Source organism: Salvia hispanica, chromosome 6 (assembly GCF_029641045.1).
Source record: "Salvia hispanica isolate PSC_SH4W2 chromosome 6, Shi_PSC_v1, whole genome shotgun sequence".
NCBI classification, from domain to species: Eukaryota; Viridiplantae; Streptophyta; class Magnoliopsida; order Lamiales; family Lamiaceae; genus Salvia; species Salvia hispanica.
Genome location: NC_142697.1, coordinates 13216894 through 13228793, shown reverse-complemented (window position 1 = coordinate 13228793; position 11900 = coordinate 13216894). Strand labels below are relative to the sequence as shown.

At 36.8% G+C, this 11900-nt stretch overlaps 1 protein-coding gene across 1 annotated transcript; it reads left to right on the top strand.

Moving 5' to 3' along the window:
* The first annotated feature begins 416 nt into the window (after positions 1-416).
* LOC125203637 (topless-related protein 3-like) lies at positions 417-11558 on the top strand. The gene is made up of 25 exons (XM_048102028.2): positions 417-757; positions 1365-1544; positions 1678-1791; positions 2357-2515; positions 2647-2821; positions 2930-3059; positions 3189-3307; positions 3461-3596; positions 3693-3802; positions 5343-5412; positions 5491-5564; positions 5642-5737; positions 5817-5909; positions 7910-8037; positions 8171-8405; positions 8507-8674; positions 8756-8830; positions 9112-9264; positions 9335-9445; positions 9556-9735; positions 9812-9940; positions 10027-10122; positions 10264-10446; positions 10520-10695; positions 10880-11558. Exons 1-25 carry the CDS (start codon positions 678-680, stop codon positions 11094-11096), a joined length of 3387 nt encoding a protein of 1128 aa, XP_047957985.1. The 5' UTR covers positions 417-677; the 3' UTR covers positions 11097-11558.
* The last annotated feature ends 342 nt before the right edge of the window (positions 11559-11900 follow it).

Genomic DNA, 11900 nt, shown 5'->3' with positions numbered 1-11900 from the left:
AATAAATAGTGCTGCAATAATTCCCAAAATGTGGACAAGAGAAAAATGTAATTTAGGCAATAATTCTGAATTAGGTCGTATAATCTCTGCCCTAGATTGTCCATGTTCTAAAGAGATCAAACGAGAAAATCGTTCCGAAAGTATCACGAGAACCGCGGCGATTTAATAACGTAGGATAGCGACGTCAGTAAATTCTGTAACCCAGCCCGAATATTCAACTAGGTTTAACCCCCGTTTCAAATCCGCCAACCCCTACAACTTTCCCCTCCACCTCACGAATGATAAGCTTATAGATAAGAAATCTAACATATCATATAGAAGTAAGTGATGTAATTATAAGTGAACTAGCTTATCAGTGATAAGTCAGTGGAAGAAGATAGACTCCTGCCAAACGCATCGAAGATAGCGAGGCTAAGTCTTTTTTTCCCCACCACCTCTAATTCTACTTTCTCTCTCTCCTTCCATATATACAAGTCTCATCTCTCTTTGTTTGTGTATATAACAAGTTCTATCTCTCTCTCTGTGCCTTTCCTTCTCGTCGCAGCCTGTGTTTTTAGAGAAACCCTAGAGAGGAGAAAACATTGGGAGGAGTTGTTGTGTGGAGCCATCAGAATTTGTTTTTGAGGGGTTCGATCTGTGGATTTTAGCTTTAGATTCTGCGAAATCTGAGGTCGGAAATGTCGTCGCTCAGCAGAGAGTTGGTTTTCTTAATTCTTCAGTTCCTCGAGGAGGAGAAATTCAAGGAGTCCGTTCACAAGTATATTTCTGCAGCTTTTTCTTTTTGTTTCTATTGATATTTTCCCCTTTTCTAATTTAGTATTCGTTTCCTGTTTTGAGTTATTTCTGGCATTTCGTTGGATTGTTTTCCGTCGTTATGTGCGTTTGGTCGTATATTTGGGTTGAACGTGATTAAGAACTTTTTTAATGGTGAAATGGATATGAAAGTTTTGACCTTTGTCTTGGTTATGCCTTGAATTAGAGAAAGTAGAGGAGATAAAGGTTGCAATTGGTTAGTTGATAGTACAATTTAGTAATCGAGGTTTTATTTTAGTGATGAATTTGCTGTTTTGGATTGGAAACTGAGATTTTTGCAAAATTCTCTGTTTTTACTGGATCTGAGAAGGTCTGCTACTTTATCTCTCACTGGAAAATTAAATGAACAGCTGCAGACTTTGGTAAAGAAAAAATTAATCACTACATAATACTATCGTATTGGCATCTTTTAAGGGCTCTCACTGTCCAATCTCAGATGGTATGGAGGAACGCTATCTTATGGTTGAATGAAGTGGGGCCACATTATTAGTTTTTACTGCTTTTTGTTGAGAAGTTCGGCCTTGATCATCGTATTAACTTGTCCTTTTTAGGCTTGAACAAGAATCGGGCTTTTTCTTTAACATGAAATACTTTGAGGAGAAGGTCCACGCTGGTGAATGGGATGAAGTCGAGAAGTACTTGTCTGGATTTACTAAAGTAGATGACAACAGATACTCAATGAAGATATTTTTTGAAATCCGAAAGCAGAAATATCTTGAAGCTCTTGATCGGTATATTCTTTTGACTTACCATTTTCCGGAAAATTATTAATTCATTTCTACATATGCTTTAATTGCATCGTCATGTGTTTGCTCCTTTTGCCCATACTTCTGCTTCTTACTTAGTCTTGACTGGTATCATCAGGCAAGACAAAGCGAAGGCTGTTGAGATCCTGGTGAATGACTTGAAGGTCTTCTCAACATTTAATGAAGATCTATACAAGGAAATTACTCAGTTATTGACACTTGGCAATTTCAGGTACTATGTATTCCATTAATTTTATCTGGTCATTGCACAGCTGTTTTTATTTGATGATAAATAAGACTGCTTAACCGACTAATATTATTATGCAATTATGAACGAAGGTCTAGTTTCAAATTTTATCAGATTAATTGGGGCTTTTGATTCGCTTGTGGCCTTATATCAGCAGTCACTCAGTAACTTTTAAAATCTGCTTACATTCTGATTGATGTGAATTGTGAAAAATCCATGATGCAATGCTATATTATAAATTGAAAAGTTTCTATGATGTGGTGAATTTCTGTTATAGAAGACATCGAGTTTTGTACTACTATCTCGTCTCAAGAACAATGGCTACCCTTTTGAGTTTTTTTTTTCCTTTATATTTTTGCTTTTTTAGGAAGTCAAATTGTTAGGATGTGTTTCTTGTGTTGTGCACAAAAAGGTTTGATTTATCTCTTGGATACTTCCAAGCCAAGGTCATATCACAAAGGACTGTTTTCTTCACTGCATACTTTATCCTGGCATTTATAGTGTAGATTTATTGTATTCGGTAAATCATATTAATGTGAACTATTGACAGGGAGAATGAGCAGCTTTCCAAATACGGTGACACTAAGACTGCTCGCAGCATAATGTTAATAGAACTCAAAAAGCTAATTGAAGCTAATCCTCTTTTCCGTGAAAAGCTTGGTTTTCCTACTTTGAAGTCATCTAGATTGAGAACACTTATTAACCAAAGGTATAATTCTCATTGCTTGCTACTTTAGAACGTAATATATTGATTCATAAATCGGTCTTAGTATAATCCACTGGTTCTGTTGACATTTTATTGATCGCCTCAAATTTGCACTCTGATTGTCATTCATGCAGTTTGAATTGGCAGCACCAACTCTGTAAGAATCCTAGGCCAAATCCAGATATTAAGACTTTATTCAATGACCATACATGCAGTCCCCCAAATGGGGCTCTTGCACCTACTCCTGTTAATCTCCCCACACCTGCAGTTGCAAAGCCTGCTGCATACACATCTCTTGGAGCTCATGGGGTATAAGTGCTTACCTCTTTATACATTCATTATCTGACCTTGTCTGGTATTAGAGTATGTCTGCTATTGGGTTACGTAAATTGTAACATCTCTGTTTTATGTTGGCAGCCATTCCCACCTACTGCAGCTGCAGCCAATGCTAATGCCTTAGCTGGTTGGATGGTAAATGCCGCTGCATCTTCATCTGTTCAAGCAGCTGTTGTTACAGCTTCTTCCTTGCCTGTCCCACCCAATCAAGGTAATGGTTAAGAAGCTCATTTTCTCTGAGATGCTGGTAGAATATATATTTTTGTTCATATGATTTTATTTCTTAACTATGAGTAGGTTTTCCTGCAATAGTGTTGATGTCTTTTGCAATTTTATGTAGTTTCAATTTTAAAGCGCCCAATTACTCCCCCAGCAACTCTTGGTATGATGGTTGAATACCCAAATGCTGATCACGAGCAACTTATGAAGCGTTTGCGTCCTGCACAGTCAGTTGAAGAGGTAATTTTGCTCATTGTTGAATGGAACTGATTTCATAAAATTAAGTCATGTTTTCATCACATGCTAATTATTCTTGTATGTTAATGTTGCTATTATGTTTGACAAGAATAAGCCATTTTCTTTCTGTCAATGCTGACTGTTCTTTTATTATAGGTCACATATCCTACAATTCGTCAGCAGGCATCTTGGTCTCTGGATGATTTGCCAAGAACTGTGGCCTTTACACTGCATCAGGGATCTGCCGTAACAAGCATGGACTTTCATCCATCACACCAAACATTACTTCTTGGTATAATTATCTTCTTTTAGATATAATCAGTTTCCTATTTACTATCACATGTTCATTTTCTTAATTTAATCTTGAATGTGGGATGTCCCTTAACAGTGGGCTGCAATAGTGGTGAAATAACTCTTTGGGAAGCCGGAATAAGAGAGAAGTTATGTTCAAAGCCATTCAAGATTTGGGAGATGCAAGCTTGCACATTAACTTTCCAGGTTTATATTTTTTCTTCCAGAGTTGCATTTAGCATGTCCATGTATTAGTTTTTTACCTTGTTTGTAGTTAATCTCCATATTTATCATACAAGCAGTTTATTTGGTAAAAATTGAAGGTTTTTTTCTGTTTTGGGGTGAAAATAAAATATAGATTCCCCAATGGATAATATTTTTTGGGACTTATATATATATATGGCAAACACACATCTCCTCAATGCGTTTTCAATTTTGGAGTAACGCCTTCGTGAAATGCGTGATTCAAAAACGCATGCAATGAATGCGTACTAGTGAAAATATATGTTGTATTCCAGATTTCTTACAGACAGAGACAGTAAGCCATCAAATTGCGAAATGAATGAATACATGTAGTTATCTCAATTTTTAAGCAATCATTTCTTTTCTTGAAGAAAGTGACCTGCCCCACATAGGTTTCGGGCCTTTGGCAGATGCAGTCTCTAGCAAGCAAATTAGATAAACTACGTGTAATTGTAACAAATTATATGAAGTATCATAAATTTCAATAAACTGGATACAATGGATTTCTTGACACATATATATATACTCCCTCCCTCCGGCATTAGGAGTACCGGTTTGCCATTTTAGTCCGCTGCGATTAAGAGCTGTACAGTCCTTTTATGATTTAATTTTTTGTATATATTGATTTATTATAGTATATAAGAATTTTAAGATTAAAAAATATATGCATACAATTTCAATTATTTTATTCAAACTCGATCAGCCTGTTGGGCTAGCCCGAAACCCCGAAGGTTTAGAGATAGGGTTGCGAATTTCTAACCTGATAAAATTTCAGCCTGAATATCCCACATTCGAATAACCCAGAATCCAAGTAGGAGTTTTAATCCTGTCCACTCACTTTAAGATATAATAGTCATTGATTGGTCTTGGTTATGCACTAAAATGTTATTTGCACTTTAACATGACCCTACATTATTAAATCTCTAAATTATCTTTTATATTCTAATAAGATGGATAAGGAGTCAAATTTTGTTAGAATAAACATTTTTGGAATAACAATGGATAAGTGAGATGGTACATCATATCACACTATTTCATTAAATTAAATTAAATGTAATACAAATAAAGTATATGACATGAAGGGGATGATGACATCTAAGAATCATGATGACACCTAGAACCTATGTATCAGATTACACATAAGGCACATCACTTTATCCAATTGAGAAATGGTTGGTTAAGAAATCCAGAACGATGCATATTGGGTATTAAGTTCTGAATTTGTTATGCGCTAGTTACGCATTCATTACATGTGTTTTGAATCACGCATGTCACGAATGTGTTACTCCAAAATTGAAAAACACATTGTGGAGACGCGTATTTGCCATATACTAAGTCCAAAAAATATATATTACCCATTCAAGAATCTATATTTGTTTATCACCCCTAAACAGAAAAAAATACAAAAATTGAAAGTAGGTTCTACTCTGCTAGAATTTGTCGGTATTCACTGTATGCTTTGTGAAACCGTTACCATTCCTTTACAAACCGAACTTCTGAATAGGCTTCTGCTGCCAAGGATGCACCATTTTCTGTGAGCCGCGTTACTTGGAGTCCAGATGGGAGTTTCTGTGGTATAATTGTGTATTACTCTCTTTGAGTTGGTGTCTGTGATTTTGTTACCAAATCAAGTAATATATCTCATGTTTCAGGAGCTGCATTTTCCAAGCACTTAATCCATTTATATGCATATACGGGGCCAAATGATTTACGCCAGCATTTGGAGGTATGATCTGCTTTTGTACTTGTTAATTAGTGGTGAAAGTCGAGAAACAAGGTTCTCACAGTTAATTTGTTATGTAGATCGATGCTCACTCAGGAGGAGTCAATGACATTGCTTTTGCTCATCCAAATAAGCAACTGTGTGTGGTGACTTGTGGGGATGACAAGCTTATAAAGGTAAGTAACTTTTTTTTTGCTTCTGAAATATATTTTTAGATTCTTGCTGCAGAACAACTGACGGAGAGTGATGTTGCAGGTGTGGGATTTGACAGGAAGAAAGCTTTTCAACTTTGAGGGCCATGAAGCACCTGTTTATTCAATTTGCCCTCATCAGAAAGAGAATATTCAGGTACAGTTGCAAATTGTGCATGATGATGCTTTATTTGGTGGAATATACGTGCAGAGATTTTAGATTTACTGTGGTTCTTAAAGCTCTTAAGTTAGCATCCAAAGAAACACTTCTTGAGGACTGATGCTGGTAGGAACTTTGTACTTTACTACACTAATTTTTCCCTTACTGTTCCAGAATGGTTGTGATATCATTGCTTGATGATTGAATTATTGGGTAGTTATTTGAAGTTAATGGGGAGTTAATTGGTGATTATATCAGGTAGTAGTTATTATTCTAGTTATTGCAATTCTTGCATTTATTTCCTTGTTGGTATATATTGTTGGGGCATGCAAATCATCCCACATCATGGAATAAATAAAGTTGCAAACAATATTTAAGTTCTACCCCAACTTCAACAGTATAGGGCCCTTTGGGGAATGACCTAAGAATAAACCCGTGAGGGTTTGATCAAAAGTAGACAATATCATACTCCCTCCGTCCCATTCAAGATGTCCATATTTCCTTTTTAGTTTGTCCCACTCAAGATGTCCACTTTCCATATTTGAAAACAAATTCATCTCATCTCTCATTAAAATATTCAATTACCTTTTTCACTCAACTTTATCATACTTAACTACTCCACCGAAAATCCCGTGCCATTCAAGAATGTGGGCATCTTGAATGGGACAGAGGGAGTACTAATGTTGAATTCGGATGTGCATCTTCGAATCCTCACGTGTAGGTACCTTGAGTTTGAGAGGGTTGTGAAGTCTTGAGTTTAGTTTAAGGACAATTATTTACTGTAGGGCCTCGTAAGAGGATTGCCATTGTCTTTACACGGCAAAATTCGAATATGGGATGAGTTTGGAATATCGGTTCCGTGAATTAGAACTTTTTTTTTTTTGCTTTCTAAAAATGGTAAAAATGCCAAGTGGAACTTTTTTTTTCGCTTTCTAAGAATGGTAAAAATGCCAATGGCGTGTTTGAAAACGCCAATCACGACGACGTGTTTAAACACACATTGGCGTTTTTCTGATTACATTTATAATGTCTTAGTTATAACAAATGAAATGTGTAACTCAGTGGTAAGGAGCCTTTGTGTAAAGCTTGAGACCAACGTTCGAATCCTACTATTAACATTTGCCAATTTCTTGCGTTTTTTTCATTTTTTCCACTTTTGAAAATAGTGGAGTGTATTCATTATTTATTAGCTAATATTATTTTATATTAAATACATTGATAAATTTATCGATTTTTCACACATAATTACTTATTTTATTATAGTCCATATATAAAAATTAAATCAATAAAGTAATGAGATATAATAAAAAACACAAAGAAGTTTTAAAAAAAATACTACTAACATTTAAAATAATCGAACACAGGTCAACAGTTTTGCACATTGGCTTGAAGCCACCGAGCTACTATTATTTAAAATGTAGGCACCAATCTGATTGGCGTGTTTAAACGCCCCAATGAGATTGGCGTTTTTCCCTATTATTAAATGCCACAAAAGAGGTTCCCTTTAAGGAATCTCTTTTCCAAGTTCACACTTCACCCCATTTTTTTTTCATCTTTTCAGTTCCTATATTTATTTCTGGTCATATTTCTATTTGTGTGTTTCCCTTTTAATTGCTGTTGTGTGGCATGCTTCTTATGTGGACATATTAGCAAGTGCATTTAGTTGTGTTGTCTTTCACTCTATATCAGGTTGATCCTTGCAGCAGTCCCTGCTGATTTGCTCCCCTCTTATTAGAGGATCAGAAGGATTAAAAAAAGTCTTGCTATTGTTTTGAACCCTTCTGGGTTTGGTTCACTTTTCAACCATTACGACATTCTTTTGTATAACTAACAAGATATTTTAGTGGAGCAGCATAATTATGTCAGTTAAAAGTTACTCCATTTTTGTTATAATTCCGAGTTGTGAATCACAGCATGACTTCTCTGATTTTACCAATTCTTATGAGATAACATTCTTCAGTGTAAAGTTATCATCTATTTCTGCTCTATGCTCGCAGTTTATTTTCTCAACTGCTGTTGATGGAAAAATCAAAGCTTGGCTTTATGATAACATGGGATCCAGAGTTGACTATGATGCTCCTGGGCATTGGTGTACCACTATGCTATATAGTGCAGATGGGGGCAGGTGATATGTTTACCTCTTGCTGCTTAGCTATGCTCTGTTAAGTTATGCCAGGAGAGGGTTTATAGATTCCCTTGTTGCTTCTTTTGTTTCTCATATTTTGCAGTAAATTTAATGGAACATTACTCCTTTTCAGGTTGTTCTCCTGTGGAGCCGGGAAAGATGGGGACGCTCATCTGGTCGAGTGGAATGAAAGTGAAGGGGCAATAAAAAGAACTTATACTGGATTTAGAAAGAAGTGTGGTGGTGTTCTGCAATTTGATACTACACAGAATCATTTTCTTGCTGTAGGTGAAGATAGCCAGATAAAGTTCTGGGACATGGATAACATCAACGTACTTACAACTACGGATGCAGATGGTGGTATTCCGGTGAGTCTTTATGTGTTGTCAGGCCACCTGAATGCTGAAATTGTGTAATTTTATTTGATAAGCCCGGTAATATAATGTCGAAATATTGCTGGTTCATGCAGAGTCTTCCACGCTTGAGATTTAATAAGGAAGGCAATCTGCTTGCTGTTACTACTACTGACAATGGAATCAAGATACTAGCGAATGCTACTGGTATGAGATCCTTGAGAACAGTTGAAGCCCCACCTTTTGAGGCATTAAGATCTCCTCTGGAAGCTGCAGCTATTAAGGTGTCTTTCGTGAGTCCATATTCTTCCTGATCTTTAGCTTGTTGACAGTTTTGTGTGACAGTCTTCTATTGTATTGAGCAGGCTTCAGGATCTGCTGTTCCAAGTGTCGCTCCTAAAGTGGAAAGAAGCTCTCCTGTTAGGCCATCTCTCATCCTTGTATGTCATTGTTTAATTCTTTTTTGGGTTGTTTAAGATTTTACTTGGCATAACTATATATTCACTAATTCAAATATATTTCTTCCTTTTGATTAAGCAAACATATACTGTCAATCCATGTATTCATTATTATTTGTCAGAGTCATCCATTCCATTGATTGCTTAAGGTCAATGCAGAATAATTTCAACCCCTTTACTCTAAACGACATTATTATGTATCCATTACTCCACATGGTTCATACTCTATGGTTAATATTGCAACTTATGGGCTTTTGTTTCAGAACGGTGTAGATTCCATGGCTAGAAGTGTGGAAAAGCCTAGAGCTTTGGATGATGTTAATGATAAGATGAAACCTGTGCAGTTAACTGAAATCATGGATCCTGCTCATTGCCGCATGGTCACCATGCCGGATAGCGCCGATGCTACCAACAAGGTACCTAGTACACCCGGACTTCTTGTTTATTTGTCCAGCACATGATGCATTAACTGTAATTTTGTTGTAGGTTGCTCGGCTCCTTTATACAAATTCTGGTGTTGGTATATTGGCCCTTGGATCAAATGGCATCCAAAAGCTTTGGAAGTGGGTCCGCAATGAGCAAAACCCAAGTGGAAAGGTAACAGAATTGATATTATATTAGCTTAGTGTCATTTTTGTGTACTTATACTTATGCCTCTTGGATTGTTTCATGGAATGATATCTGAATTTTTATTTTATTTTTGTAAGGCCACTGCCAGTGTTGTTCCTCAACATTGGCAACCAAACAGTGGTCTTCTTATGACTAATGACATCACAGGCGTTAACCTTGAGGAAGCTGTTCCATGCATTGCTCTCTCAAAGAATGACTCCTATGTAATGTCAGCTGCTGGTGGAAAAGTTTCGTTGTTCAATATGATGACATTCAAAGTAAGTAATGTTCATCAGGACCTGTTTACTTAGAGTAGGTCTCTAGTTTTTGTAAGCAATAAATATTTCTCCACAGGTGATGACAACATTTATGCCACCACCACCTGCTTCCACTTTCTTGGCGTTCCACCCACAAGATAACAACATAATAGCAATTGGAATGGAGGACTCAACCATCCACATCTACAATGTGAGAGTTGATGAGGTAATTATTTGACCCTCTTCAGTGAAATATTTGGATCTGCACTCCTAAGCTGCTACTACTAATTACATTGACCGGAAACATAACAGGTGAAATCAAAACTGAAAGGCCATCAGAAGCGCATTACTGGATTAGCTTTTTCTACTACCCTAAACATATTGGTGTCTTCTGGTGCTGATGCTCAAGTAAGTCATGTTCTTTGTTTATTTATAGTGCTTGATATTTCTGTTGTTATTGCAGGAGAGAAATAAAAACATCTTTTGCTGGATTTGAGGGTATTAAGTTTGGGTTTCTTCCTTCCCTGACAAATTGCCTATTGCGTGCAGCTTTGCACATGGAGCATTGACACGTGGGAGAAGAGAAAGGCGGTTCCAATACAACTTCCTGCGGGTAAAGCACCTACTGGTGACACCCGAGTGCAGTTCCACTCGGACCAAGTTCGCTTGCTTGTAGCCCACGAAACTCAGTTAGCAATATATGATGCTTCCAAGATGGAACGCGTACGCCAGGTAAGTACCATGTCAACTCGTTTGTCTTTTCAACCACTTCTTGTGTGTAGCTGATTGCTTCTTTCTGCTGTAGTGGGTCCCACAAGATGCCCTTTCTGCTCCTATATCCTGTGCAGCATACTCATGTAACAGTCAGCTTGTTTTTGCTTCCTTTATTGATGGGAACGTTGGAGTATTTGACGCCGATACATTGAGATTAAGATGCCGAGTTGCTCCCACTGCATATTTGTCCCAATCAGCAATAAATGGGTAAGAACATGGCCTATATCCTTAAATGCTTATGTCCTCATCATTTTGTTCTTTGCATTTGTCTTTTCTCATGTTTTGTATTTTCACATAAAGATGCACACTTTGGGGTTGGATTTCCTGGATTACATTTCATATGTTGCACTGAACTCTCTCTCTCTCCGACCGTGTTTATTTCATGTTCCAGAAGCCAAGCTGTATCTCCGGTGGTGGTGGCAGCTCATCCTCAGGAAGCAAACCAATTCGCTGTTGGATTGACAGATGGGTCTGTTAAAGTGATAGAACCGACAGAATCCGATGGAAAGTGGGGTGTATCACCTCCTGCAGACAATGGAGTACTAAACGGCAGGACTGGTTCATCGTCCACAGCTAGCAACCATGCAGCCGATCAGATCCAAAGATGATTTTTCTTCTTTTTCCTTTGATTCTACATTCATCATGTGTATCTTATTAGTGTAGTTTGTAGGTATTCAGTCACCCTTGTTAGTATCCTCATTAATTCCAGAATTGACATGGTTAGATATGATCATATTGTGTGCAATATCTGTGTGATCAGAGCAGTCTGAAATTAAACTATTTAATCATTTAATATTTGTGAAAATTGTCATGTAAAAGAGCCGCATTGTTTCTGTTGTGCTGAAGATGGGAGAGATGAAGCACATATCAATTCCCTAAGTTTGCTGCCAGATTACTCTTCCAGCAAAGCAAAGGAAAGCTCAGGTGAGTTATGATATTTACATTTTGGACTCGAGGAACGATAGAGCTAGGTTCGTTTCATATTTTATGACAAGCATCCATTTAGTTTAGAAGCTAACAATTTCAGCCTTGTAAGTATACCAATATTTATTACATCCTCTTTTAAGTTCCATGAGTTTTGTTGGAAAATACTACCATTGTTTACCTGGATCTTACGTTGGTGGGATGGATAAAAATATCAAAGTAATATAGGTTAATTTGTCATGTACTCCACTTTATATGGAGTGATTAAACAAATGCATCGCCCATGAATTTTCAAATGTTGGAAAATCTGGTGGGTTTGGACCTGCGACATAAAGAAACTGAAATGTTATGAATGAAGTTGATATATGTTGTCTTCTGTTGACATTTATAATGTAGGTTGTTAATACAGCTGTCAAGTCAATTTAAGATAGTTATTAACTGATCATAGCCGCACTATGCAAGTTTATCAAAATATAAAATAAGATAGA